At 43.7% G+C, this 26297-nt stretch overlaps 1 protein-coding gene across 4 annotated transcripts in view; it reads left to right on the top strand.

The window, feature by feature from the left end:
• Nucleotides 1-26297, top strand: part of CNTNAP5 (contactin associated protein like 5) — a 531488-nt gene that overhangs the window by 491047 nt on the left and 14144 nt on the right. For 3 of the 4 annotated variants that reach the window (XM_030209382.1, XM_030209384.1, XM_030209383.1), the window contains 2 exons: nt 6757-6975; nt 23661-23674. In XM_030209382.1, the coding sequence (XP_030065242.1) occupies nt 6757-6975; nt 23661-23674 (233 nt within the window). The remainder of the gene's footprint in view (nt 1-6756; nt 6976-23660; nt 23675-26297) is intronic. The other variant, XM_030209381.1, reaches the window with a different exon arrangement.

Genomic DNA, 26297 nt, shown 5'->3' on the forward strand with positions numbered 1-26297 from the left:
CTCGTTAAGCACTGTTATCAATGCTGATTGGCTTGTTAACTCTTTAGTGCCCAATGTTCCTGTCATAAGTCATATGGGAACAGATTGATGGGAACATTGGACACTAAAGGGTTAAGCCAATTAAGTTACACGCATTCTTATAGAATAAGCTTGGGTTTCAGCACGTAGCGCTGGGCATGCTACATAGATTCTAGGGGATAGGGATCAAATTCTATAAATGGCGCTGAAAAATTGGCATCGACAAAAAAACATATTAAGCACTATTCTATAAAGAGCACTCATAGATAGGCATTGTTTGTGGAATAGTGCATAGCACTGGCATCAGCGCGTAAGTTTTAGATGCAAGGATTTACACCAACTAAACCCTGGTGTAAAACCTCACATCTAAATTAGGCACGCATCCCTCATATTCTATAGCAGCACACATGAATTGAAGGAACACCCCTAACCCACCCGTGATCCTCCTATTGCCATGACCCTTTTTGGATCCAATCGACTCAAAGTAGACGGTAACACCACACCACTTTGCTGAATCACTCAATCACACTATATTATCTTGAGATATACAATTGAATCTTTACGTATATCACTTTAATTCAGTCATGCAACTGTGTGGAACATGAGCCTCAGTTGTTCCGCACTGCATCTAGCCTTTCATATGCGCAGACTTATGTACTCCGATCGTCATTGGCTCAATGTCCTTCATCTCCATTTTTGGACCCATGCATAAAATGTACGCTCAGATCCTGGTGCTTAAAAATATACATGTAAATTTTTAATGAATGCCAAGTAACATAACATAACATAACATAATAAATGACAGCAGATAAAGACCTGAAGGGCCCATCCAGTCTGCCCAACAAGATAAACTCATTTTACATGGTATGTGATACTTTATATATTTACCTGAGTTTGATTTGTCCTTGCCATTCTCAGGGCACAAACCATAGAAGTCTGCCCAGCACTGTTCTTGTACTAAAAGTTCTGAAGATTCTGGAATCCTAAAGAGTTACAAGATTCTAGAATCCCAATTAGTAGCAGCATTCCATGTAGAACGCCAAAGAGTAACATTGAGGGGCATAATCGAACGGGGACACCCATCTATAAGGGCGGCCATCTCTAAGGACGGCCCCGTAAAGAAGCGTACCCGACCGTATTATCGAAACAAGATGGGCGGCCATCTTTCGTTTCGATAATACGGCCGGGGACGGCCAAATCTCAACATTTGGGTCAACCTTAGAGATGGCCGACATTGGTTTTCGCTGATAATGGAAACTAAGGGCGCCCATCTCAAAACCGGCCAAATCCAAGCCATTTGGTCGTGGGAGGAGCCAGCATTTGTAGTGCACTGGTCCCCCTCACATCCCAGGACACCAACCAGGCACCCTAGGGGGCACTGCAGTGGACCTCACAAATTGCTTCCAGGTGCATAGCTCCCTTACCTTGTGTGCTGAGCCCCCAACCCCCCCCCCCAAACCCACTCCCCACAACTGTTCAACACTACCATAGCCCTTAAAGGGTAACGGGGCACCTAGATGTGGGTACAGTGGGTTTCAGGTGGGTTTTGGAGGGCTCCCATTTACCACCACAAGTGTAACAGATGGGGGGGGGGGTATGGGCCTGGGTCCGCCTGCCTGAAGTGCACTGCAGTACCCACTAAAAACTGCTCCAGGGACCTGTATAGTGCTGTGATGGAGCTGAGTATGACATTTGAGGCTGGCATAGAGGCTGGCAAAAAAATGTTTAAAAAACATTTGTTTGTTTGGGTGGGAGGGGGGTTGGTGACCACTGGGGGAGTAAGGGGAGGTGATTCCCTCCGGTGGTCATCTGGTCAGTTCAAGCACCTTTTCAAGGCTTGGTCGTGAACAAAAAGGGACCAAGTAAAGTCGGCCAAATGCTTGTCAGGACCGGCCTGCTTTTTTCCATTATCGGCCGAAGACAGCCATCTCTTAACCACGCCCCCGTCCCACCTTCGGTACACTGCCAACTCACCCCCTTGAACTTTGGCCGTCCCTGTGACGGAAAGCAGTTGAAGCCGGCCAAAATTGGCTTTCGATTATACCGATTTGGCCGGCCTTGGGAGAAGGCCGGCCATCTCCTGATTTATATCGGAAGATGGCCATCTTTCTCCTTCGAAAATAAGCAGGAAAGCTAACTAGAGCAGAATAGCCAACAGCCTGGACAGACCTCAGCACAACCAGTGAAGGTTAACGAAAATAGGTGGGATTTTTAAAGACTCCTGAATTGGAGATAGGATTCTGCACCCCTGATATTTAAGGGCAGGGAGTTCCAAAGGAATGGAGCTTGACAGTAGAAAGCTGAGTGGTGGGTAGACTCCAACCTGGAACAATATACAGTAGAAACTGTCCCTCATAATATGAAATTTCAACCTCAGTAACAAAACGTCAAGGGCTTTAATACATGCCCAATTATATAGCGTTTGTTTGTGGATAGTGAATTACCTCTTTATATGTCCCCATAAGAATCACCTGAGTACTAATCAGAGGTTTATTTCACAGAACAGAGGTTTCAAGGACCTGACTCTAAATTTAATTCCAAAGAGGGAAGTCAGTGATCAAACCCAGATCAGCAATTAACAGTTCAACAGTGTTTATAGTTACCATTAAACAAACATCAGACACAGTGCAGCTCAGCAAAATTCAGCTCATTATCATTTTCAGGATTTTTTTCAGCCAGTCTCCGAAACTGTGAGATTAACCCTTAGGAACCTTGATACCTGGATCTCGATTCTTGCTGTCTCCTCTTGTAGAGGATGCGTTGAATGAAACCTGTGCACATCTCCCGAGGAATGTACTCTGCAAAACGAGGCAGTACAAGGTTCTCAGAGAAGAAATGAGTTTAAGGAAACTGAAAAGGTTTGATGCAAGGGAAATGCATCGAAGGTATCCTTAAAAATTACAAATGTATGTAATCCCCCATTATATGGGTATTACTAAGAAATAGAATCCCTGTTTAGAGTCACTGGTGGGAGTGACTAGGAGATCCCAGGGTAGTAGGAAGCCCAGCCCTGGGGGGGGGGGGGGGGGGGGAGTACATAAGAACATCAAAGGTTCATCAAGCCCAGCATCCTGATTCTAACAGTGGCCAATCCAGGTCACAAGAACCTGACAAGATCCCAAAACAGTACATTACATTTTATTCTGCTTCTTCTAGAAATAAACTGTGGATTTTCCCCAAGTCCATTTTAATAATGGTCTATGGACTTTTCCTTTAGGAATCTATCCAAACCTTTTTTAAACCCCACTAAGCTAACCACTTTTACCACATTCTCTGGCAACAAATTCCAGAGTTTAATTACATGTTGAGTGAAGAAATATTTTCTCAAATTCCTTTTAAATTTACTACTTTCTAGCTTCATTGCATGCCCCCTAGTTCTAGTATTTTTGGAAAGAGTAAACAAGTGATTCACTTCTACCCGTTCCACTCCACTCATTATTTTATAGACCTCTATCATATCTCCCCTCAGTGTCTTTTCTCCAAGCTGAAGAGACCTAACCACTTTAGCCTTTCCTCATGGGGAAGTCGTCCCATCCCCGTTATCATTTTCATTGCTCTTCTCTGTACCTTTTCTAATTCCACTATATCTTTTTTGAGATGCGGTGACCAGAATTTAACACATTATTCAAGGTGCTTTCTTAGCCACCACCGCACACTGAGCAGAGGGTTTCAATGTTTCATCAATGATGATACCTAGATCCCTTTCCTGGTCAGTGAATCCTAATGTGGAACCTTGCATTACGTAACTATAATTTGGGTTCCTCTTTCCCACATTAAACATAATCTGCCATTTAGATGCCCAGTCTCCCAGTCTCGTAAGGTCCTCTTGTAATTTTTCACAATCCTCCTGTGATTTAAATACTTTGAATAACTTTGTCTCATCAGCAAATTTAATTACCTCACTAGTTACTCCCATCTCTAGATCATTTATAAATATGTTAAAAAGCAGTGGTCCCAGCACAGATCCTTGGGGAACCTCTACCCTTCTCCATTGCATTTAAACTTCTATTGATATTTGTTTGAGAGAAGATTTATACTGAAATATTTGAAATCAGAATTAAAGTAGGTTAATATGAGGCACTAATGAACAATGGAAAAATCAAGAGGGGTCATTAGTAACATGCATTAAGGGATCCTTTTACTAGGCTGTTACTAAGCAATTTTATACCTGGCACTCATAGTTATTGCCACTTGCATGTGTAAATATACCAAACACGCTCACTTTTCTGGGTAACTGTACACTAAGGGAGGGGGGAATTCAATAATAAAAATCAGTCTCTAAAAGGCAAGCACCCTGTATAGAATCAAGCTTAGCATCAATTCCCACACCTATCTTTTGGAGCCAGACTTGGGCCTGCTGAAATCTGGCAAAATGAAAATTGCCGCGCATCCATTTTGAGTCTGAGACCTTACTGCCAGCCATTGACCTAGCGGCAAAGTCTCATGTGGTAACCGGACGGTAATGACCTATCCACTTGGCGCTGCCACCACCACCAACTTTGACCCCCCCCTTCCGACGACCCTCTCGACCCCCCTCCCGCCGCCAACCCTCCCCCGCCGTCACCGTCGCCTACCTTTGCTGGCGGGGGACCCCAACCCCCGCCAGCCAAGGTCCTCTTCTTCCTTCGTTCTGTTTCTGAGTCTGATGTCCTGCACATTGTATTGTATTGTATTGTAACATTTATAACCCGCGCTTTCCCACTTGTCAGCAGGCTCAATGCGGCTTACATAATATAACAGGTTTACAAGATAACATAAAATGGATAAAACAGCTAAATATAGTATATAAAGAGGTGGGCAATAAAAAGGATAAGGGAGAAAGCTGAATAGAGGTAGGTAACAGGGAGAGGGTGAAAGGTGGGGTAATGTGTTTTGAGTAAGGAAGAATGTATAAAAATATTTCGAGGAGGGATGAATTCAGAAGGATAAAAACATATTTTAAGTTCTGGTAAGTAGTAGATCCAGGTCTCACAGATCAATATCTAATTTAAGTCCCATCATATACTACTACTACTACTACTTAGCATTTCTATAGCGCTGCCAGGGTTACGCAGCGCTGTACAAGTTTAAACATGGGGAAGGACAGTCCCTGCTCAAGAGAGCTTACAATCTAAAGGTAACAACTATGTAGTCAGTGTAGGTATCATGAATGGGGAAGGTGGTTAGGCACCAAAAGCAAGGGAGGAGAGATGGGCTTTGAGTAAGGACTTGAAAATGGGCAGGGAGGGCGCATGGCGTATGGGCTCGGGAAGTCTGTTCCAGGCATAAGGTGATGCGAGGCAGAAGGGGCGGAGTCTAGAGTTAGCGGTGGTGGAGAAGGGTACAGAAAGGAGTGATTTGTCCTGAGAGCGGAGGTTACGGGTGGGAACATACGGGGAGAGGAGGGTAGAGAGGTAATGGGGGGTTGCAGATTGAGTGCACTTGAAGGTCAATAGGAGAAGCTTGAACTGTATACGGTAGCGGATCGGGAGCCAGTGAAGCGGCTTGAGGAGTGGGGTGATATGAGAGTATCGGTTCACGCGGTAGATAAGACGTGCAGCGGATTTTTGGACAGATTGAAGGGGGATAGGTGGCTAAGCGGGAGGCCAGCGAGGAGAAGGTTGCAATAGTCAAGACGAGAGGTAACGAGCGAGTGGACGAGGGTTCGGGTGGTCTGTTCAGAGAGGAATGGGCGAATTTTGCTAATATTATAGAGGAAGATATATACATATGTGTAGGCTTGCTTAAAAAGGTGAGTTTTCAGCAACTTCCGGAAAGGTAAAAGGCCATTGACTGTTCAAATCGATCTTGGTAGGGTGTTCCAGAGCTTGCTGCCAATAACGGGGAAACTGGATGCATAATATGTTTTGTACTTGATTCTTTTACAGTTGGAAAGATGTAGATTTAGATAAGTTCGAGAAGATCTGGAGCGATTCCTGGAAGGAAGGTCAATTAGATTGTACATGTAGGCTGGGGAATCTTCGTAGATAATCTTATGAATCATGTGGACTTTAAAATTTATTTGTTCCAAAATAGGGAGCCAATGAAGTTTAAAACGGAGAGGTGCTGTACGTTCAGGACATCAGACTCACAGAAGCAGAACGAAGCCTTGCGATCTGCAGGGCTTCGTTCTGTTTCTGTGAGTCTGACGTCCTGCACCTCTATGCCAAAAGAATCCAGCAGGAGAAAGTAGAGGCTGATCAAAGGACGAATCCAACACTGGATATAGGTGTATCATAGGGACACCAGAGAAGGAAAACTGTTCCAGGATTGTTAGTAGGCAATTTCGGAGTCAGATTAGTTGTTTTGACCCCTGACGTAGGCATTGTGATACGCCGAAACACGGACCGTGTCAGGCCACTGAACACTTGCATCAAAGTAGGTCTCTATTACATCTCCAGTGTTGGATTTGTCCTTTTTCTCCTGCTGTGTTATTCACCTCAACAGGTGCCATTAACTTTCTTCTCTTTGAACAAAATTCCCAAGTGCAACAACGTGAAAGTACGTTTACTGCAGGATTCACTAACTTGCGTTAGTACGCTACCACAAGTTAGCAAATCCTGTGGTAAGTTTTTCACGTGGTATAATAGCACATTTTATTTCAGCTTAGTGATTAAGACCATTTACTCACAATGCAAGAAATTCCCCATTCAATGTAGTGCGTTTATTTACCTCTACAGCCTTTCCTTCTCCACCCCCTCTCCTTATTCCCACCACAATGCAAATGGAAAAAAAAAATCTCTTCTTTTTTTCTTGCAGATACTTCTGGATTAGACGCTGAAGTTTTGAAGGCAAACTCCATCGGCTTTATCGGGTGCCTCTCCTCAGTCCAATATAATCACTTAGCGCCACTGAAAGCCGCCTTGAGACATCCAAGCATAGCCCCAGTGACTATAAAGGGGCCCCTGTCAGAAGGCAGCTGTGAGTCAATCGCCGAAGCTGATGCGGATACAGTCACAACTACGTATTCCTCGTTAGGTAGGTGCCCTGAGATGCACTTTTGCTGCTGACCAGAATAAGGTTTTAATGCTGAATTCTGTGTTTCTCTCATTACTAATTGTTTTGGAACCATGAGGCTGCATATTGAATAGAGACTCGATGGTATAAGAAACCTGGCTCTGAAAAACGTAGACATGGCATGCAGTGGAACACTGTAGATAAATAGGGGCCCTTTCACTAAGCCACGTAAGCGCCTATGGGCGCCCAATGCACACAAATTCTGAGTTACCGCCCGGCTACCGCGTGGTTCGGCCGGTAATTTCATTTTTGACGCGTGTCCCCTACGCACGCCAGAAAATAATTTTTATTTTCTGGCGCGTGACGCTGCAAGACGGTAAAAGGCATTTGACACATGTAGAGCATTACCTCCTGGTTAATGTGTGAGACCTTACCGCTAAGTCAATGGGTGGCGGTAATGTCTCAGACCCAAAATGGGAGCGCGCCAATTTTAATTTAGCCGTATGTCCATTTTCAGTCAAAATTTTAAAATGGTATTTTTTACAGGTGCGCTGATAAATGGATCTGAGTGCGCCGAATACACGTACCTACACCACCACAGGCCATTTTTCAGCATACCTTACTAAAAGGACCCCTCAGATAGGTGAACATTCAGGCAGTTCTCAAATCAAATCTCGATCGTCCTGAAATAGTTCTTGTTTTTCAGGTTAATCAGAGTGCATATGCATGGGGGTAACTTCATGTTTGGTCTACATTGCATCTACTACTGTCATTTCTATAGCGCTACTAGATCTATTCAGCATGTAAGAGACAGTCCCTGCTCTGTAGGCTTACAATCTATTCAAGACAGGCAAACAGGACAGTGCTATAGAAATAAGTAGTAGTAGTAGGTAAGGGATTATGGAATTATTTATTACTAGTAAAAAAAGGTCCGTTTCTTAACGCAATGAAACGGGCGCTAGCAATGTAATGAGTTCCTGCCATTAATGTTTCCACGGTTGTATTCTGAATATAACTGTTGTTTACATGTGTAAGATTTCTTTATATACAATATTTTTTGTGTAAACTGTGTTACAATGTGGTAAAAGTTTTCCTTGTTCAGGCCCTTCAATCAGTTTAACAATCACATCAGAAGAGCTCCTTCCTCCTGAGAATTCAACATACAGTTGCCCATGTGAGAGACTGAGAGTGACAGTGTGTTTTACAGACAGTGTAAGAGAGAGATACACAGAGTGATTGAGTGTGTGTGTGTGTGTGTGTGTGTGTGTGTGTGAGTGTGTGTGTGTGTGTGTGTGTGTGTGTGTGTGTGTGAGTGTGTGTGTGTGTGTGTGTGAGTGTGAGTGTGTGTGTGTGTGTGTGTGTGTGAGTGTGTGTGTGTGTGTGTGTGTGTGTGTGTGTGTGTGTGAGTGACAAAGTGATTAAATGTTTGTCTTCCCTTCCGTTCTGTGCACTTGCCTCCACTGATGTTCGTACCTTCCTGTATATGATTGTTTGTTAGAGATTCAATCCACTCCACTTCCCTCCTCCAAGTTCCGTTCTGTCTGATTGGTTCTTCGTTCCTGTGACGTCGTGTTTGTTTGCTTGGCAACTATGCAGCGTTCCGTTTCCTCAACGTGAGGGTGGGGACAGTGAGAGCCAATGAAACGCTGAACTACAGACTTACGAACCCTACACTGCCACAGTGCCACGGAGTCAGCTTCAGAATGTTGGAGGTGCTTTTTATTATATAGAATGAGAACAATTAAAACAAACATGGGTAATAAACAAGGTTAAAAATTAAAAGCAGCCTAAAAAATGTGGACTTTTAGCCTAGATTTGAATAGGATCAGAGACGGAGCATGATGTACCGACTTCCAGGCTTATGGTGCAGCAAGATAAAAGAACGGAGACTGAAGCTGCCAACAGCGGAGGAGAAGGGTATCGATAAAAGTGACTTACCAGATAAATGGAGTTCCTGGGAAGGGTTTGTAGGAAGAGATAAGAGAGGAGAGGTACTGAGGAGCCTGCAGAATGTAAATGCACTCGTAAGTCAGTAAGAGGAGTTTGAACCACGTGCAGAAATGGATAGGGAGCCACTGAAGTGACGAGAGGAGAGGGGTTACGTGAGTGTAGAGACATTGGCGGAAGAATTTAGAACAGATTGAAGGGGAAACAGATGATTTATTGAGAGCCCTGTGAAAAGCAAGTTGCAGTAAGTTAAGCATGAGAGTGCGGATAAGGATTCTGGTAGTGTGCATGTAGGTTAATTTGCATAATTTATTTTCATAAGTAAGATTGTTTAAGGGAGATAAGGAGATAAGTTGTGAATCACTGCTATTAGAGATCAAAGTTGTTTCCTGTAAGGATCTGGAAGACCTCTACAATTGCCTTTGAGACCACACAGTTCCCTTTTTCAGCTGAAGGAAGGGGTCTGACAGATGTGGTTTCAAATGCTTTCTATTGTTTCTTTTAAACAGCCCAATTTGAATGATTTTAGGATTTTAACGTTAAACACACATACACATATAAGTATTGCCATACTGGGAAAGACCAAAGGTCCATGGAGCCCAGCATCCTGTTTCCAACAGTGGCCAATCCAGGTCACAAATACCTGGCAGAAAAACAAAGAGTAGCAACATTCCATGTAGAACTGCAAGGAATAGCAAGATTCTAGAATTCTAAAGAACAACAAGATTCCATGCAGAATTTCAAAGTGTAGCAACATTCCATGTAGAACCCCAAGTACATAAATACATAAGTATTGCCACACTGGGAAAGACCAAAGGTCCATGGAGCCCAGCATCCTGTTTCCAACAGTGGCCAATCCAGGTCACAAATACCTGGCAAGATCCCCAAAAAGTACAAAACATTTTATAGTCCTTATCCCAGAAATAGTGGATTTTCCCCAAGTCGTCCCATCCCCTTTATCATTTTCATCGCCCTTCTCTGCACCTTTTCTAATTCCACTATATCTTTTTTGAGATGTGGCGACCAGAATTGAACACAATATTCGAGGTGCGGTAGCACCATGGAGCGATACAAAGGGCATTATAACATCCTCATTTTTGTTTTCCATTCCTTAATTAACAGGGTAAGTTCAAGAAAAGTCAGCTAAAGTTAGGCACCAAGCATTTGAGCGCAGCACCAATTCTATAGTGGCAGTTGCGTACGGAACTACCATTCTGGAATACTAGCGTACATCCGTGTCTAACCTTCGGTGCAAGCCCTTATGCCAGCTCAAAGGCTAAAGTCAATGGTAGTGCCTAAGTACCGGCAGTCAGGTGCACAAATGACAGCATTCTATAACATCGCACTTAATTGCTTGGCACGCCCCTGCCCGCCCATGCCCCTCCCAGGTACATGCTCCCTGTGGGGCTGTGTGCTCTAGAAATTAGGTGCTCAGTTTATAGAATTGTTAGCCAGTTGCAGGTGGAACCAGTGGCGTAGCTACGTGGGGCCGTAGATTTGGCCCTGGACCCTCCTGCCGACGACCCTCTAGACCCCCCTCCCGCCGTCCCCATTGCCTGCCTTTGCTGGCAGGGGACCCCAACCCCCGCCAGCCGAGGTCCTCTTCTTCCCGCAAAAGGCTTCCTTCTGTTTCTGACGTCCTGCGCGGGAAGAAGAGGACCTCGGCTGGTGGGGGTTGGGATCCCCGCCAGCAAAGGTAGACGACAGTGGGTTGGCGGCGGGAGGGAGGTTTGAGAGGGTCATCGGTGGGGGGGGGGGGTGCAAAGTTGGTGGTGGCGGCAATGGTGGGGGGGGTTGCGGTTCCAGGGGGGCTAAAATGTGCCCCCTCACCTCTGGCTCTGGACCCCCCTCCCGCAAAAGTCTGGCTACGCCCCTGGGTGGAACTGCAAATTAATGCTGATCAGTGCTTGTTAAGGCCAATTATTGGCACTTATTATCAATTAAGTATCAATTTAGAACCAATTAGCTAATTACATTACATGCATAACTGACCCTATTATATAACTGGAAACACCAAAAGAGGAAGGAAATGGTCTGCAGTACAGAAAGCAGTCCAAAGAAGAGCAGAACACGTGTCTAACGTGATAAAAAGGCTTTATTTGTGCCACTCTGTAAAATGTCCCGACGTGGCCACGTTCCGCCCCTCTAGAGGTTGCGTCAGGGGCTAAAACAGCTATTGCGGTCCCAAAGGGCACATATGTGCAATAGAGCTAAAATCCAATGAAAGCAGCAACAAAAACAGCCTTGCAGTTCGCAGGGTTGATAGAAACACAGCAACTGTCTCCCTTATTCATTGGATTTTAAGCTGGCCAAAAAAAAAACCCTCCAGATATTCAATGCTGGTCACCAGAAACCACCCATCATTCAATGTCCGGGCTCAGCGCCGATCACGGCACTTAGCCGGCCCCGCCTCCCACAGGCTGAATATCGGCCGTAGAGTACCTAGTTCACTTTCTCCTATTATTCTGTGCCCCTCCCCCCACACCCTTATTCTATATTGGATAGATGCATAGTTATCCGGTTGGAATGCATATATATCAGATGAAAATGTCACTGAGCAATAAACGTTGCCCAATGGATGACTGTTGTGGTTGGTAAGAAGATACGGTAGGAAGATATGTCATTGCACCCTTGTTCTCTTGATGGTGAAGAGAATTTATGTCTCGTCCCTTCCAATATGATTTAGCAGGAAAACATGACTTGCAAATAAATACTGGCCAGAGGTCAAGATGTCTCATATAGTTTTGGTTTGAAATGAAAGTTGTTTATACACTAAAGGCAGAGGCCGCAAAGTCTTTTGATTCTGGGGGCACTGATAGAATTGTAAGTCTGTACTGTTATCACGATGCCCTTTCTGTTCTAATTTTCCTCCTGTTGTAGCAGAATGCGCCCTGAATCATCATAGCTAAGGGGAGAATTGCAGTGTTTTGTATCTGTTGATGGCATGAAAAAGACTCCCCCCACCCTCTCGGTGGTAGTGATGCTTCAGAATTCAGTCTGTCAAAATGTGATTATCTCATTGGGGACAGTTGTGCTGTCACTTGATACCTGTTTTCTAGCCTTTATAATATTTGCATCCTATTCCATAAGGATTTTTTTTTCAGATCTTACATCTATGGATAATATAATAGGATCACAATAGGACAAAGCTTTCTGTGTCTGTTGGATATCTCATTGCCCTGGGATCTTTCCTTTCTACTGTTCTTTAGATGTATTTGCTGTTCGTCTAATTTCACATCTTTAAGCCTTGTGGTAGCGTGGCTAGCGGATAGGCCTGGGCCCTTGATAAATACAGCCACACAGGGGTTAAAGGTGAAAGGAAAATATTTACATACATGCAGAGAAAACTGTAACTTGTTTTCTCCGCAGGTCAGAGATAAATAGAAATGCAAAAGTCACTTCTTAAAGACATACAATACGATCAAACCCACAAACATAAACACCCCAGATTATACCCTCCCTATCTCAGACAGCCTGAACATTCTCAGTGTTACAATCGACCGTAACCTCACACTAGAGAACCAAGTGAAATCTACAACAACGAAAATGTTCCACTCATTGTGGAAACTCAAACGCGTGAAACCATTCTTCCCAAGGGAAACATTTCGCAACTTGATACAATCAATGGTACTAAGCCATGTAGACTACTGCAACGGAATTTATGCGGGATGCAAAGAACAAATTATAAAGAAACTTCAGACTGCTCAAAACATGGCAGCCAGGCTTATATTTGGAAAAACGCGATTCGAAAGCGCCAAACCCCTCCGAGAAAAACTGCACTGGCTCCCAATCAAAGAACGTATTGCTTTCAATACCCTGGCTCTTAAAATTATCTACAGCGAAGCTCAGGGATACATGACAGATCTCATAGACCTACCAACCAGAAACACAACAGGATTAACACGAACATACCTAAATCTCCACTACCCAAGCTGCAAAGGACTCAAATACAAATCAACCTATGCATCCAGCTTTTCCTACATAAGCACGCAACTATGGAACGCATTACCAAAAGCCGTGAAAACAACCTAAACTTCCGGAAATCATTAAAAACTAACCTGTTCAAAAAGGCATCCCCTACCGACCCAACTTAAATGCCTGTACCCTGCAACACAACCAAACCAAAGCTCGTAATGGACATATAATAACTCTTCCTTTTTACGATTCTCTTCCTCTCTACGATTCCCTAATGTGTCTGTACACATGAACCTTATTCTACCACAACATTACTGTATTTGTTCATACCGGAATTGGCGAACGCCTTTACGGTACTATGTAAGCCACATTGAGCCTACAAATAGGTGGGAAAATGTGGGATACAAATGTAACAAATAAATAAATAAAATAAATAAGCTCTTTCTCCCGTGGTCTGCTCCTGAAGGCCCCACGGCACACGCTAGGTTGCCTCTCCACCAAGCAGCCCAACTACCTTCTTCCTGGAATCCCCACCGTTCCACTTTCACTGACTAACCAAGTCACACTGTACCAGGTTGCAAGACAAATTTGTCCTATCTTAATCCTCTTCTGCTCAGTCACTTATGGGGTAGCACTCCCTGATAACATAAGGCACTCTTGTTCCCCTGGTTCTTCCCAGGTCTTCTGCCCTGGTTTATAACCCTTGGATTCTCTGTACTTGAGGTCTCCTTGATCTATTCAGCCACAGGGTATTTAACTGCAGCCTGGTCGGAGCCCTGTCCCTCTGCCTCAACCTCAGCTAACTAGCGCCACCTGCTGTAAGGTGGCTCAACTGCACCATCAGTGAGGGAGTGCTCTTCACTATACCATCCACTCTCTCACAGACCCCACGGGAAAGACTTATACCAGTCAGCACTATAACAAAATGTGGTGCTTGGTCGATTCCTTGGACAGTCATTTGGAGGGCTATTTACCCAAATATGTTGGCAGTCTTAAAATGCCCACCCTCCCTGCAGGTAAGAGTATACCTGCACATTTGCCCATTTTAAGCAAAGGCATTCCCAGAAGTGGGATGGGGGAGGGAAAGACACTAAAACACATATTGCATTTTTAGAACTGCATATTGTTTGGAAGGATAATTACCCTAGGCAACTTTAAAAGGGAAAGTATGAGGGAAATTCTATAAATAATACTCAAATACGGGTGACAAAAAATTGGCACTTAAATAAAGTCATATATGGAGAGGCCCCGTCATATATGTCAGACCTCATAGACCTTCCAACAAGAAATACAAAAAGCTCAACAGAAACTTTCTTAAACCTCCATTATCCCAACTGTAGAGGACTTAAATACAAATCAATATGTGCGTCTAGCTTTTCCTACATCTGCACGCAGCTATGGAATGCACTACCGAACCCCATAAAGATAGCTCATGATCTGACAACCTTCTGGAAGTTACTGAAGACAAACCTATTCAAAGAGACTTGTAACAAGAATCCTTCGTAAAAGACTTGACATCTAAAATGCATCAGAACAAACCAACTCTGATTCCTTCAATCTGGTTACTTTAATTCACATTGACATTATTGAACGTTTTACCTTGTCCTACTCTTGTACACCTGCTATGAATTATTTATTTATTTTTTCTAATTCGCTTGTTATCTTGTTTTTATATCTAATTTGCGTGATATTTTCAGAGACCTTGATTGTAACACCTCTTTGTAGTTATCATTCCGTTAATGGTGATCACCATTGTGGCTTAATATAAGCCACATTGAGCCTGCAAAAAGGTGGGAAAATGTGGGATACAAATGCAGCAAATAAATAAATAAATGCTATTTTATAAAGGGCAAGTGCCCCTTCACTTAGGACTAGATTCAATATAAGATGTTGAAAAGATTGGCATAAAAAATAATGTGCCTAGGCGTATTCTATAAATGTCAAATAAAGTTAAGTGCAGTTTATAGACTACACCTAATTTAAGTATAGTTTACAGAATGCGCCAAAGTGCTTGGTCCGGTGACTAAATTTAGGTGCAGACATTTATCCCTAATTTATTCATGGATTGCGCATATTCTATTGCAGTGTGAATAGTTTTTAGGAATGCCCATGAACCGCCCATTCCACGCCTGTGAAAATGCCCCCTTTTCACATCCGCATCTTAGAATTTACGCAAATCACTTTATAGAATGTGCCTAGCAAGTTGTGCATGTAAATTCTAACTAATGCCAATTAGCGCTGATAATTGCTTGTTAAGTCACCAATTATCAGCACTGATTGGCTTTGTTATTCAATTAAGTTGTGTGCCTGGATTTCTATGCACAACGTATGGCAATGTATATACAATCCAGGTCTGTAGGTACCAGACTTAAGCCTGCTGAAGCCTGGTCTAAATGCTGGTGCTCATGTTAGGCAAACCGAAGCACTGTTTTGTAACTACATGCACAACATTTTGGACACTCGCACGGCCATGCCCCCTTATGGGTTAGGCATTAGAAGGGGCGTAGCTAGACCTCGGCGGGAGGGGGGGGCCAGAGCCCGAGGTGGGGAGGCACTGTTTAGCCACCCCACCACCACTTTGGACCCCTCACAGCCGCAACCACAACCCCCCGCCGCCACTGCCGCCCACCAGCCCCCTGCCCCGTCACCGCATCAGGTACCTTGTTTGCTGGCGGGGGGCCCCAATCCCCACCAGCCAAAGAGTCTTCTTCAGTGCCAGTTGACTCCGGCGCCTTCGTGGCATGATCATCTGTTTCTTACGCCTTACGTCCTGCACTGTGCATGTAGCCCTGTGCAGGATGTAAGGCGTCAGAAACAGATGATCACACCACGAAGGCGCCGGAGTCGACCGGCGCTGAAGAAGACTCTGGCTGGCTGGGATTGGGGACCCCCGCCAGCAAACAAGGTACCTGATGCGGGGGCGGGTGGCGGTGGCGGGGGTGTCAAATGTAGAGGGGGCCAGGGCGTAATCTGTGGGGGCCCCTGGGCACTATTAGAGTTAGGCGCCATGACTTATAGAACAGCGTGCAGCCAGATGAATGCGCAGATCCTAAGTGGTACCAATTCACTTCAATAATTGGTCGTAAGCACCCAATTATTGGTAGTTAAGGGTTCATTGCACAATTAATTTGCACGCCCATCTTGGATGCGCAAATCTGTGTGCCATGCTGTCTTTAGGAATTAAGCCTTGCATAGTGTTCAGACCTGCCCTATAAATGACAAGGACCAGGACTTTTTATTTGCACCAACAACACAAAAAAAATCCCGAGTCAGTTGGTAACACTGCCCAGTTTGATCCCTTCTGAAAGGAATAGTTTTATCCATCACAGAAGATCAGATTTCATACTGCTGCACTTTTTATCCACCGACTCTGCACCAGTTTTCAAAGGGAAAATGCATGCGTACTTTGGCTTTCAAATCTGACAAAGGAAAAAGTACTTGCTGACAATTGTACCTAGCTTTTTGTTCCCCTCTGTGCCTACTTTTTACAAGGAAAGCAGTGCTCATCTTTGTAGAAGATGGTAAAGTGTCCCTGCTGTTTCAATCCCTGCCCTAAGCTCGCCCGCAGGAACACTTCTGTTGAATGCAACTAAAAGAATGCGCACACCAGCATGCAAAGCGGGCAAGTCCAGAACAGGGTGCCAAAGTTTTGGTGCCATTTATGCACGGGCTGTGAGCCTGTTCTATTAAGAACATGTAATCATGTATGTGTTCTTATACAATTCGAGCATAAACTGACATTGGTACACCTAAATGTATATGTGTGTATTTATATAAGGTCTGTGATTAGCGTACATTTTAGGGGGAATTTTACTAAGCCGTGATAGTGTTTTTAGCTGATGGTAGAAACCAGCTGTGGGAAACGCTGAGATGCCCACAGTAATGTAATGGGTGTTCAGTATTTACCACCAGCTAATTTCTACTGTGCCCTGTACCCTTTTATCCCCACCTCTTTAATCCCCCTTACCTCTTAATTGTTCTGTTTGTCTGTCCTATTTAGATTGTGAGCTCTTTGAGCAGGGACTCTCTTTTCATGTATGGTGTACAGCGCTGTGCATGCCTTGTAGCACTATAGAAGTGATAAGTAGTAGTAGTAATGTAGAAGCCTGGCCTTGCAGATCAGCAACACGGCCGCGCAGGCTTCTGTTTCTGTGAGTCTGACGTCCTGCACATACGTGCAGGACGTCAGACTCACAGAAACAGAAGCCTGCGCGGCCGCGTTACTGATCTGCAAGGCCAGACTTCTAGATGGAATGTTGCTAGTGGAGGAGTAGCCTAGTGGTTAGTGCAGTGGAACATGGGATGTCGTTACTATTTGAGATTCTGGAATGTTGTTATTACTTGAGATTCTACATGGAACGTTGCTACTATTGGAGATTCTGTTGCTACTATTTGAGATTCTACATGGAATGTTGCTACTATTGGAGATTCTGTTGCTACTATTTGAGATTCTACATGGAATGTTGCTATTCCACTAGCAACATTCCATTTTTAGATTGTGAGCTCTTTGAGCAGGGACTGTCTTTTCATGTATGGTGTACAGCGCTGCTTATGCCTTGTAGCGCCATAGAAGTGATAAGTAGTAGTAGTAGCTAAAAATGCTACCGTGGCATTGTAAAAGGCCCCCTTAGTGTCTAAATGTGACAATTATGTGAGCAATTTATAGGACTCTGTAAGTTAACCCCGGATTCTATAAGTTGTATGCACAAAATTGTGCACTATCCAGGGATGCGCTTGCCACTAAATTGGCTAATGAGCCAATCATTTCTAATAATTGGATGTTTTATTTATTTGGATTTTGCTCACACCTTTTTCAGTAGTAGCTGAGGGTGAGTTGCTTTCAGGTACTCTGGATATTTCTCTGTCCCAGGAGGACTCACAGCCTAAGTTTGTATCTGAGGCAATGGAGGGTTAAGTGACTTGCCCAAGATCACAAGGAGCAGCAGCGGGATTTGAACTGGCCACCTCTGTATTGTAAGACCGGTGCTCTAACCACTAGGCCACTCCTACACTATAGCAACATTCCATATAGAATCTCCAACAGTAGCAACATTCCATGTAAAATCTCAGATAGTAGCAACAGAATCTCAAATAATTTATTTATTTGGATTTTGCTCACACCTTTTTCAGTAGTAGCTCAAGGTGAGTTACATTCAGGTACTCTGGATATTTCTCTGTCCCACGAGGGCTCACAGTCTAAGTTTGTAGCTGAGGCAATGGAGGGTTAAGTGACTTAGCAAGATCACAAGGAGCAGCAGTGGGATTTGAACCGGCCACCTCTGGATTGCAAGACCGGTGCTCTAACCACTAGGCCACTCCACTCAATTATTGGCCTGAATTGGCAACAATTTGGATTTGTGCATGCATCTTGTTAAGCACTATTCTATACATATCCACATGCAAATTTTACAGTGATCAACTCAAAAGGGGCGTGGCCATTTGGGACTTTCACTAAAGATGTGTGCAGTACTTCGCACGGATCCGCATCTAACTTACGCACCAGGATTTACACCAGGTTTCAGTTGGTGTAAGCCTTTGTGCTCAATGTTGTGCATGGAATTCGACACCTAGCGTTATTCAATAAAGAGCATTCATCCCAGAGCTGGGCGCCATTGACTGAGTCTTGCCCTAAGGGCCAGATTCTATATATGGTGCCTGAAAAATCCATTTGGTAAAAAACACACCTAGGCAGGCGTATTCTTAAAATGCACCTGAATTTTATACAATCAACTTATATTTACAATCAACTTATATCGCACCATGGAGCGATATAATGGCATTATAACTTCCTCACACCTGTTTTCCATACCTTTCCTAAGAATACCCAACATTCTATTCGCTTTCAGAGCCGCAGCAGCACACATGAGCAGAAGGTTTCAGTGTATTATCGACGACAACACCCAGATCCCTTTCTTGGTCCGTAACTCCTAACGTGGAACCTTGCATGACGTAGCTATAATTTGGGTTCTTTTTTCCCACATGCATCACCTTGCACTTGCTCATGTTAAAATTCATCTGCCATCTAGGTACAACTTAGACTTGAAGTCCACTTGTACACGGGTCCTTCAACTTTGTAACTCATCCTGAGCTCACATATGGAAAAGGCAAGTAATTAAACCTCAGATCTAAGCATGCCCTAGTAACACAAAATGACTCGGTGACAGTGAAAAAATATCAGAGAGACAGAAACAGAAAATGAAAAGATGAACTATGAGAGGCCCTGCAAAAATGGTTCATCCAACACAGATATAACCAAGGAAATCAGATGATACGCATGGGCATTATGATCTACTAGCCGTTAAGCCCGTAACAACGGGCTAGTTTTTTGTTTTCCTATGGCCTCCCCCTGTCCACCAACCCTGCTCCGTCCTCTGCCCTCCCCCCAACGTCTGTTTCCCTCAGTTCCGCCCCCTCCTTCCCTCCTCCTCCAATTTCTACGCCCATGTCCAAGCCCTCCTCCCTATTGGGCTGTACTGCTGGTGGAGGCGGGGCTTAGACTTCTATACGCTCAGCGTTCCGACTCTACTGCGCATTTGCAGGTGAGTCAGTCACTTGCCGTTTATATGTTTGATATGCCACCTTTTGTAAACATTATTTGAAACGAAAGAAATAAGCTTCACAATTCTGTTTTATTTTTTTTAATAAGTTAACAGTGTACACGGTTGACCACAGCGTCCCCAAAACAAAATAAATACATAAAATGAAAAATCCCATGAACAACCTGGGAAACTAAACAAAATAACAGCTTTTGGCCTGCACATCCTTACAAAAAAGTACAAAATGATTTCTTAACCCCTGTAATTTACAAGTAATTGGAAAAGTTCTACACACAGAGACTCAGAGGACCATGTGTAATGAAGGCAATAAATTTCTAGGTATTGCATTTCTACCTATGCACGTTAGCATTCAACATTCGGCCCTTATAGGTAGGGTAGGGAATACTGAAAAATATCTCTGTGTGACTTAGAAGTTAATTTTCTTTTAATGGACTTTAGTTATCGCGCATGGGGTTGAGGTAGATACGGGCAATTGTTTAGGAGAACGTCGCCTACACTGATTGTTGAGAAACTTTTTAAATTTGTGCGTGAGAACCTGTGATATCTTGGAGACAATTTCAAGCTGACGCCACTGATGCCAAACTTGAGACTCAACTATGAAAATAAAAGACAGAAGCAGACATTTCAGCAAATGTTCTGCCTTATAACTCTAACCATTACGATGTGTACAACTTGTACCAGATGCAATAAAAGGCACTCAAAATTAGGTTGATACTAAAATTATATAGTTTGTAAAATAATAAAGCCATAACACATCCATTGTTCCTGCATTTCATATATTAAATAACTGAGGGACCATTTTACAGAGCAGTGGTAAGCCTAACAAACACGGGCTTACCGCTCACTCTTTCTGGACTATCGTCAGCCCAACGTACCCACCAGTGGTAGTCCTGCCCTGAGCAGGCGCCATTTCCAGGGGGAAAAGAAAACCCCCTGAAATGGCTTGTGTGGCAATAACCCAGTGGTAGTCGAGCATCACTGCGCACTGCCTGGATACTGCTGGGTTAGCGCGGAAGCCCTTATCTCTTTCTCAATGGGTGGTGGTAGGGGCATGGAAATCGAAGGGTATTCTGCAACAATTCATGTAGCTTAATTGGTTAACTAGCTAATCAGCGCTGTTAATTGGATGTTAACAAGCAACTATCGGCACTAATTGGCATTAAGATTTATATGCACAATTCACTAAGTGTATTCTATAACATGATGTGCGTAAATTCCATGGTTGAAAAATGGACGGGTCATGGGCATTTCAAAAATCGATCTGCATTATTATAGAATACACCTGCTCTGGGCCTAATTTAGGCATTGGGATTTATGACAAGTAAAACATGGCCTTAAATGGATGTGACCAAATTTGGTCGCAAGGAAAGGCGCTCGGCATATTTTATATACACCTTGAGTATTGTGTTCAATTCTGGTTGCCGCATCTCAAGAAAGATATAGTGGAATTGGAAAAGGTGCAGCGAAGGGCGACTAAAATGATAGCGGGGATGGGACGACTTCCCTATGAAGAAAGACTAAGGAGGCTAGGGCTTTTCAGCTTGGAGAAGAGACGGCTGAGAGGAGACATGATAGAGGTATATAAAATAATGAGTGGAGTGGAACAGGTGGATGTGAAGTGTCTGTTCACGCTTTCCAAAAATACTAGGACTAGGGGGGCATGCGATGAAACTACAGTGTACTAAATTTAAAACAAATCGGAGAAAAGTTTTCTTCACCCAACGCGTAATTAAACTCTGGAATTCGTTGCCGAAGAACGTGGTGAAGGCGGTTAGCGTGGCAGAGTTTAGAAAGGGATTAGACGGTTTCCTAAAGGACAAGTCCATAAACCACTACTAAATGGACTTGGGAAAAATGCACAATTCCAGGAATAACATGTACAGAATGTTTGTACGTTTGGGAAGCTTGCCAGGTGCCCTTGGCCTGGATTGGCCGCTGTCATGGACAGGATGCTGGGCTCGATGGACCCTTGGTCTTTTCCCAGTGTGGCATTACTTATGTACTTATGTACCTGAGGCAATGGAGACTGAACTGAGTTCTCCAAGATCGTAAGAAACATCAGTGGAAGAAGCAGGATTTGAACCCTGGCTTGTGAGGGTCTCAGGCTGCTTTTCTAACAACTAGGTTACTCCGCTTCCTCTGACGCTGTTTGAACCTTGATTGTAATGCCATTTATCATATTAAATCAGTCTTTCTGCTCACCTGGCTAACGGAGCCAGTAGTAATATAAACCTCAAGGAAAGGCTGTAATTGCTGTGCATTTAGCTCCTGAAATATATATGACTGCAGTAGGAATCTCCAACATTAGCTATTGTTATCCAAGCCACTGAAAGATGTCTAGTACATGAAGGCAACCTTATTGATTGAAATGAGATAGAATAACCCACATTTGTTATCCATATTCTAGTGAATAGGAAAGCATCTAATTGAAATCTAATTGATACCCTTATGACATATTTCATCATTATAACTAAGAGCATGAAAATGCATATTTAGCTTTCCAAAATTTACTTTCTTAATGACAGGAGAAATCAGAGCTGCCTCAAGCGAATCGGTAAGTTATTTGAATTTTGCTCGCCTTTTTCAGTCGTAGCTTGAGGTGAGTTATATTCAGGTATTTCTCTGTCTCTAACCCAGGGGCGTAGCCAGACTTCCGTGGGAGGGGGGTCCAGAACTCGAGGGGAGGGGGCACATTTTAGCCCCCCCCCTTGCCGCCGCCTACCTTCCGTTTTGCTGGCGGGGGACCCCACTCCCCGCCAGCCGACGTCCACTCCGACCGTTCTGCTGCAGAGAAAAGTCTTCTTCCTTGCATGCTGACGACGTCAGACTCAGAGAACTTTTCCTCAACCATATTGAGGATGCCTCAAAGTTATTGTGTTGCATTTGCTTTGATATGCATCATTTTATAATACAGCAATTTCAGGGGGTATCTTCAATTCGATGGCACTGTGCTGGTGATGTATCTTAATCTCCAGTATTGAATGACCTCAAAAACTACAGTTCACAACCATCAAGAAAAGCATGACTTAACTACACAATAAATGGATTGCTTAATAAAGTCAAAATACAATATAAATGATCAATTCATCCCTTATTGGTCTGTTCAGGAGAAGGCCTATTTTGGTACAGAGAGAATAATTGTATTGTAAGTAGAAAGGTTTTCACTGCTGCTTTTAGCTCCTAGCCACAATTGCCCTCCCCTTGTCCCTTCCTCCCTTCTCACCCATTACTTCCCTCTTGTCTGTCTGTATTATTTAGAAATGTAAGCTCGTTTGAGCAGGGACTGTCTCTTTGTGTCAGGTGTTCAGCGCTGCGTGCGTCTGGTAGCACTATACAAATGCTAATAATAATAATAATAATCATGGCATGTGCCAAGGCCTCTCAAAGCATAATATCCTTAAAGTTTTAATATCCAAGAAGTATAACCTCTGCACATCAGCACACAACTGAAATCTCTTTCTTTTCTGAAATTTATTTTATTGACTAAATGTAGCTGATTTATTCACAGTTATTTATTTATTTCCAAGACCTTCTCTACCACTAGCTGACAAGCAGAGCAGAGCAATGTACAGACTAAATGTAAAAAAAAGGAAAGGATCTCCATTAAATTATAAGAAAGCAATGCAATCATATCAGAGGTTAAAGAAGAAATAATTCAATATGATATGAGAAGAAGGGGAAAAATTAACATCACATTGGGTATTTAGAGATAAGGATAGGCAGAGGAGATTAAATGGCAGAAGTGAACAAGTCAGCCGGTCTCCCCGAAAGCCTGCTGAAAGAGCCAGGTTTTTAAGTCTGCCTTAAAACTCTTAAAAGTGCTATTACTTTGTAGGGTGAGGAGTAAACTATTCCAAGTGTGTGGGGAAAGAAAGAAGAAAGCCCTGCACTGTGTAGATTCTAGATAGGCTAGTCTTGGACTGAGTAGTACTAACCTATGATCATTTAGTGAACTGAGAGATTTAGAGGGACAGCAAAGTAGGACAGATAGTCAGGGTTCCAATACAAAGAGCTTTGAAGGTAAGTAGAGCAACTTTATAGGTGATCTGTTGTTAAATGGGAAGCCAGTGATATCTTTCCAACAGCAGTGAAGTATGGTCTGAGCAGTGAGTCTTATATAATTTATTTTTTTTTGTTACATTTGTACCCCACGCTTTCCCACTCATGGCAGGCTCAATGCGGCGGGCAATGGAGGGTTAAGTGACTTGCCCAGAGTCACAAGGAGCTGCCTGTGCCAGGAATTGAACTCAGTTGCTCAGGACCAAAGTCCACCACCCTAACCACTAGACCACTCCTCCACTGTTGCTACTCTTTGAGATTCTACATGGAATGTTGCTATTCCACTAGCAACTTTCCATGTAGAAGTTGGCCCTTGCAGATCACCAATGTGGCTGGTGCAGGCTTCTGCTTCTGTGAGTCTGACGTCCTGCACGTACGTGCAGGACGTCGGACTCACAGAAACAGAAGCCTGCGCAGCCTTCTACATGGAATGTTGCTAGTGGAATAGCAACATTCCATGTAGAATCTCCAATAGTAGCAACATTCCATGTAGAATCTCCAATAGTATCTATTTTATTTTTGTTACATTTGTACCCTGCGCTTTCCCACTCATGGCAGGCTCAATGCGGCTTACATGGGGCAATGGAGGGTTAAGTGACTTGCCCAGAGTCACAAGGAGCTGCCTGTGCCTGAAGTGGGAAACAAACTCAGTTCCTCAGGACCAAAGTCCACCACCCTAACCACTAGGCCACTCCTATTACACTAGCAACATTCCATGTAGAAGTCGGCCCCTTGCAGATCACCAATGTGGCCGCGCAGGCTTCTGCTTCCATGTAGAATCTCCAATAGTAGCAACATTCCATGTAGAATCACAAATTTATAAGTGATTGAGCCAGGAAGGTGAAAGATGTCTACCAGTTGTGACCATATTTCTAGCCAGTATTTACGAAGGCACAAACAGTCAAATATAAGGTGCTTTCCTAGGGCGGCTGACACCCGGGGCGGATCGCCGATGCGCCCCCCCCCCCCCCCGGGTGCATTTTTACCTGCTGGGGGGGGGGGGGTGCCGCGCGCCTGTCAGCTTCGCTCGTTCCGTGCTCCCTCTGCCCCGGAACAGGAAGTAACCTGTTCCGGGGCAGAGGGAGCACGGAACGAGCAGCGCCGACAGGCGCGTGGCACCCCCCCCAGCGGCGTGCACCCGGGGCAGACCGCACCCACTGCCCCCCCCCCCCCCAGGAACGCCACTGCCCACTGGAGAGTGGCAAGATCAGCATACTCCTGCATAAGAAAAAAATGGCCATTTTTTGTATATGGACCATGCAATGAGAGCCTGTTCCCTGAGGAAGTTTTTTCGAAACCTGGCCACATCGGCAGAGGTTCTCGTGTTGTCAAACGTTGCTGCCGTTTTGTAAAGATAAGTGCTGCTGCTCTATTACGCACGTGTTGGACAAATGTTTTACATTGAAAATGCACATTTTAAAAAATTGAGGGTGATCGTATGACGATTTGCGCCACGACCATTTTTTTCTCAAGAGAAGAAGGAACGCTGAGTTCCTATGGTGTGAGCTGCAGTAGTATTATTTATTTATTTATTGCATTTGTATCCCACATTTTCCCACCTATTTGCAGGCTCAATGTGGCTTACAGAGTTTTGTTATGTCATAGTCATTACAAGATGTCAGATATAATTGGTAGTGTACAGAGTTTTGTTATGGTATATTCATTATAGGATAACAGATACAATTGGTAGCATACAAAGGTTAAGTCAGGGTTAAGTAAGAGAAAAGATAAGGAAGGTTTTAGGAAGGATAGTATAGAAGGTAGACTGTCAAAGCTGGTGGATTCGTAGGTATTTTGTGGGTTATGGGTTCTCTTTGTATTCCTTGTTGAAGAGATGTGTCTTTAGAGATTTACGAAAGTTTGTTATTTCGGCAGTAGTTTTCAAGGCAGTTGGTAATGCATTCCACAGCTGCGTGCTGATGTAAGAGAAGGTGGTGGAGTGTATCGGCTTGTATTTTAGTCCTTTACAGCTGGGGAAGTATAGGTTCAGAAATTTGCAGGATGATCGTTTGGCATTTCTGGGAGCAAGGCCCACGAGGTTTAGCATGTAGACTGGTGCGTCAGCGTGAATGATTTTGTGTACCATCGTGCAGATCTTGAACGCAATGCGTTCCTTGAGTGGGAGCCAGTGAAGTTTCTCTCTTAGGGGTTTTGCACTTTCATATTTAGCTTTTCCAAATATGAGTCTGGCGGCTGTGTTCTGGGCTGTTTGTTTTTTTGATAGTTTGTTCTTTGCAGCCCGCGTATAGTGCGTTGCAGTAGTCCAGATGACTTATTACCATTGATTGTACCAGGGTACGGAAGATGTATCTCGGGAAGAAAGGTTTTACTCTTTTGAGTTTCCACATGGAGTGAAACATCTTTTTCGTTGTATTCTTCACATGGGCATCGAGTGTGAAGTTTCGATCAATGGTAACTCCAAGAATTTTCAGAGTTTGTGAGACGGGAAGTGAGCAGTATGGTGTGGTTATGGTGGAGTATTTGTTTGTGTTGTGTTGTGAGGTGAGTACAAGGCATTGTGTTTTTTCTGCATTGAGTTTATGATCCCCATAAAAAAATAGATAATCTTTTCACTAAGTTTGAGAAAAGCACCAGAAGATTGAGTCAATGGCACCGCTGTTTAGAATCTTTATAAAATTAGCTCTGGTCAAATATCTATGAAGAAATATAAGATTTATTATTGAAGTATTATTGTTTGGAACACCATGTAGACTATACTTATATCCACGTCCCCACATACATATAACATACAGTCTATTAATTGGAACATAGGAATTCATTGGCATCTCTAGCATTTAGCGTGCACCTATTTTTAGAGTGCAGTAAAAACGCCAGCACGCCTTAGTAAAAGACCCCCTCATACTC

This window comes from Microcaecilia unicolor, chromosome 7 (assembly GCF_901765095.1).
Source record: "Microcaecilia unicolor chromosome 7, aMicUni1.1, whole genome shotgun sequence".
NCBI classification, from domain to species: domain Eukaryota; kingdom Metazoa; phylum Chordata; class Amphibia; order Gymnophiona; family Siphonopidae; genus Microcaecilia; species Microcaecilia unicolor.